Genomic DNA, 4149 nt, shown 5'->3' on the forward strand with positions numbered 1-4149 from the left:
TCTGCAGAGACCAATTTGCTGTCGCATGGCATACTGTAGCAACCTTGAAATAATAAAAGGCTATACAGTAATAATCACGGTAACTGGGATCACAGAGAGCAGGACGCCTGCACCTCGGGCGAGCAATGGGGTCAGGATATTCACCACCTCAGAGGTTTTTTTTTAATGGAGGGGGAGGGAGAAGGTGTCACGTGCTCACTGCCCAGAACACTTCAACGTCCTTATTAGAACGCTTAGGGTCATCGTCGCCGGTACATGGTTATTCCGATTACAAGATGGTCAGTCACGCCGCTGTGGTTGGGCTCGGCTTCACCCACGTCCCCTAAGCACCTCCCTCTCCAGGGCGCGCACACACGCCCGCGTGGAGTAGGCACGAGGGGTTCTAGGGCTCGAGGGAGTCTCTGCAAAAAAAAAAAGGGGGGGGGGCTCTGGGCCACTTGCTTATCGTTCGGACTGAAATGGTAGCGTGAGCGCCACGGTGGGGGCTCTGGACTGGGCTTGGAAATCTCTTGTGCGTCCCCAGATGGAGCACACTATGAGGGTTAGGAGTTGTGGCCGAAGACAGGGCCTCACTCCTCCCAGGAACCAGGCCTTTCGTTCGCATTATGTAGGAAAGCGGCATCTGTCGCTGAGTCGCGAGGCCCCGCTTCTCCCGTTCGGTGTCCAGTGGGCCCCGCTGCGTTCACGCAGTTTTCATAGATCTTGGGCCAACAGCTGCTGGAAGATTCGCTCCAGAAAAGCGTGGGCTCCATCGTTCTTTCGGCGATTTCAACAAACTTTTTCGATTGTTGTGGAGTCACTACTAGACTCCAGATAGATCTTGTCTCCCAGCTCCCTGGCAATTTCTTTTGAGGAGGAAGGAGCCAAATTGAGAAGACGCCCCCAGGCTCATTGAAACCCTCAACAAACACACACACAAAGTTCAGGGCTGATGGAGCGAAGACTGACAAAACGCCCCCTCTCCTCCTTAGGGGGATTCTCGGGGCCTGGACCGGGAAGGCCTTGTGGATGAGAGAGGGCACTGGGGAACCTCCGCCCATGCGGCGGCCGAGCAAGTATACCCGGGAGGGTCTCGCAGGAGAACTCGTGGGGGGCTTCCGAGCTGCGGATCTCAGACGCCCTCCAGCTACCCCCGGCTCCCGGGGGCGCGCCTCTCTTCCCAGGCCTGGGCCCCAACTTTCCCCCTCCCAGCAAGCGCAGACTTGGCCGGCGGGGGTGCCGCGGAGCTGGGTCTCCAGTGCGCTCCTCTAAACAAGGCTCGGGGCTGTATTCCCCCCCAACCCTCAACACCCCCCCCCCCCCGCCCCGAACGAGTCTTTCTCCGTCTTCGCTTTTAAACCCAACCTTAATCGTTCGGAGCGCGCGGGCGGGAGAGGCGAGGAGGGCGAGCTCGGGGTTCGCCGCCGCCGCCGCCGCTGCCGCGCGCGCTCAGGAAGCAGCGTGGCTGTGCCCCCTCCCAGGCCTCCTTCCCCCTCCTTCCTGCCCCTGCTCCCCCTCCTTCCTCCCCTCCTCCCGCCCCGCCGCCCGCGCCCCGAGCTTCTACTCCCTCCCCACGTCACTCGCCAGCGCGCCATGCAAATCACCGCCGCCGCCGGCTCCCATTGGCCGCGGCGCGCTCATTTAATGGCAGCCCGGGCCCGGCGTATGGCTGCTGGGCCCCGCGCGCCGCAGGCCCCGCGTGCGCCTCCGCTCCGAGCGCACGGCCTCGGGCAGGCAGCGGGCAGCCAGTCCCGGGCTCGGCGGCCCCGCTCTCTGGCCCTCTCCTCGCGCCTGCGCTGCCCCCGGCCCCCCTCCCCAGCGGCCCCCCTCCGCGCCCCCCTCCGCGCCCCGCTCCCCCCCGGGCACCTGGGACCGGCACATGCCCAGCGCACGCGGCGCGCCGCGCTGCTAGAAGTTGTAGCCCCGGAGTTGGAGGCCGCCGAGGACCGAGCGCAGGAGCGAGGAGGCGGCGCTCGGCGGCGGCTAGCGAGAAGGCGGCGGAGAGCCCCGGGCCAGGCCCCGCGCTCGGCTCACGTCCCGAAAAGTGGAGCTGCAGCTTGGCGACGCCTGCACCTGTTTGCGCCGCTCCGCCGAGGCGACCGGGCTGCGGCGGCGGCGGCGGCGGCGGCGAAGACGGCGACCCCGGCCAGCGCCCTCTTCGGCAAGTGGTTTGAGCGCCAGGAGAAACTTTGCACCTGTGAGCCGGACCTGCGCTGAGTGCGTGTGTTTTTGCCTCCCGTTCCGTTGTCTTCGCTTCCACCTGCGCCCCGCTCTCCTCTCCGGTAGGACTTCTCCCCCTCCCCGCGTCCCGCTCCGTTCGATTGAGCCCCTCTCCACCCTCCGCCCCCCGGCCGTCTATGCTCCCGGCCCTCCCCACGCGGTGCCGGTGAACCCGCGGGCCGCCCCGATGTACAGCATGATGATGGAGACCGACCTGCACTCGCCTGGCGGCGCCCAGGCCCCCACGAACCTGTCGGGCCCGGCCGGGGCGGGCGGCGGTGGGGGTGGCGGTGGCGGCGGCGGCGGCGGCGGCGGGGTCGCCAAGGCCAACCAGGACCGGGTCAAGCGGCCCATGAACGCCTTCATGGTGTGGTCCCGCGGGCAGCGGCGCAAGATGGCCCAGGAGAACCCCAAGATGCACAACTCGGAGATCAGCAAGCGCCTGGGCGCCGAGTGGAAGGTCATGTCCGAGGCCGAGAAGCGGCCGTTCATCGACGAGGCCAAGCGGCTGCGCGCGCTGCACATGAAGGAGCACCCGGATTACAAGTACCGGCCGCGCCGCAAGACCAAGACGCTGCTCAAGAAGGACAAGTACTCGCTGGCCGGCGGGCTGCTGGCGGCCGGCGCGGGCGGCGGCGGCGCGGCGGTGGCCATGGGCGTGGGCGTGGGCGTGGGCGCGGCGGCCGTGGGCCAGCGCCTGGAGAGCCCGGGCGGCGCGGCGGGCGGCGGCTACGCGCACGTCAACGGCTGGGCCAACGGCGCCTACCCCGGCTCGGTGGCGGCGGCGGCGGCGGCCGCGGCCATGATGCAGGAGGCACAGCTGGCCTACGGGCAGCACCCGGGCGCGGGCGGCGCGCACCCGCACGCCCACCCGGCGCACCCGCACCCGCACCACCCGCACGCGCACCCGCACAACCCGCAGCCCATGCACCGCTACGACATGGGCGCGCTGCAGTACAGCCCCATCTCTAACTCGCAGGGCTACATGAGCGCCTCGCCCTCGGGCTACGGCGGCCTCCCCTACGGCGCCGCGGCCGCCGCCGCCGCCGCCGCGGGCGGCGCGCACCAGAACTCGGCCGTGGCGGCGGCGGCGGCGGCGGCGGCCGCGTCGTCGGGCGCCCTGGGCGCGCTGGGCTCGCTCGTCAAGTCCGAGCCCAGCGGCAGCCCGCCCGCCCCCGCGCACTCGCGGGCGCCGTGCCCCGGGGACCTGCGCGAGATGATCAGCATGTACTTGCCCGCCGGCGAGGGCGGAGACCCGGCGGCGGCCGCGGCGGCCGCGGCGCAGAGCAGGCTGCACTCGCTGCCGCAGCACTACCAGGGCGCGGGCGCGGGCGTCAACGGCACGGTGCCCCTGACGCACATTTAGGGACGCGGGGACTCTGCGGCCCGCGCCCACGACGCGCGACGAGGGAGCGCGCGGCCCGCCCCGGGCGGCCTTGCTTTTGTACAGACGTTTCCACGTTCTTGTAAAGAGGAAGGCACTGGCGACGAGCGCGGGCGACCCGGGGCCCCCACCTCCCCTTTGCGGGAGCTCCTGGGGACCCGCCGGGCGCAGACACCGCCGTGCGGTCTAGGCCGACTTCGGGGCTTTCTTGAGACTTTTTGTACAGTATTTATCACTCACGGAGGAGGCGGAAAGCGTTTTCTTTGCGCGAGGGGACAAAGGCCAAACCAAGCGAGAGGCGACTCCCAACTTTTCTATCCCGGCCGGCGCGCCCCCTCACCCTGCACCGCTTCCTGGCGCCGTTTGGTCGCCCGAGACCCGAGGCTCGGTGCCGGGAGCTGTGCTCGTTCGTTATTGATGTAGTGAGGCAGATCCAGACACTTAACGACTTTTTTGTAGTTGTTACCGCTTTTTTTTTCCCTTTTTTTCTTTTTTTCTTTTTGGTTGGTTTGTTAATTTATACACAGATCTCCCCAGTGCTTTCGGGTGGCCGCGTTATATTCTGG

General features: G+C 68.0%; 1 protein-coding gene across 1 annotated transcript; it reads left to right on the forward strand.

Moving 5' to 3' along the window:
• Positions 1-2386: 2386 nt before the first annotated feature.
• SOX1 (SRY-box transcription factor 1) lies at positions 2387-3565 on the forward strand. The gene has a single exon (XM_030292741.1). It carries the CDS (start codon positions 2387-2389, stop codon positions 3563-3565), a length of 1179 nt encoding a protein of 392 aa, XP_030148601.1.
• The last annotated feature ends 584 nt before the right edge of the window (positions 3566-4149 follow it).

This window comes from Lynx canadensis, chromosome A1, assembly GCF_007474595.2.
Source record: "Lynx canadensis isolate LIC74 chromosome A1, mLynCan4.pri.v2, whole genome shotgun sequence".
Taxonomy (NCBI): Eukaryota; Metazoa; Chordata; class Mammalia; order Carnivora; family Felidae; genus Lynx; species Lynx canadensis.

Coding starts and splice junctions, on each gene's coding strand:
- SOX1 (XM_030292741.1), top strand. CDS start 2,387: ATGTACAGCATGATGATGGAGACCGACCTGCACTCGCCTGGCGGCGCC.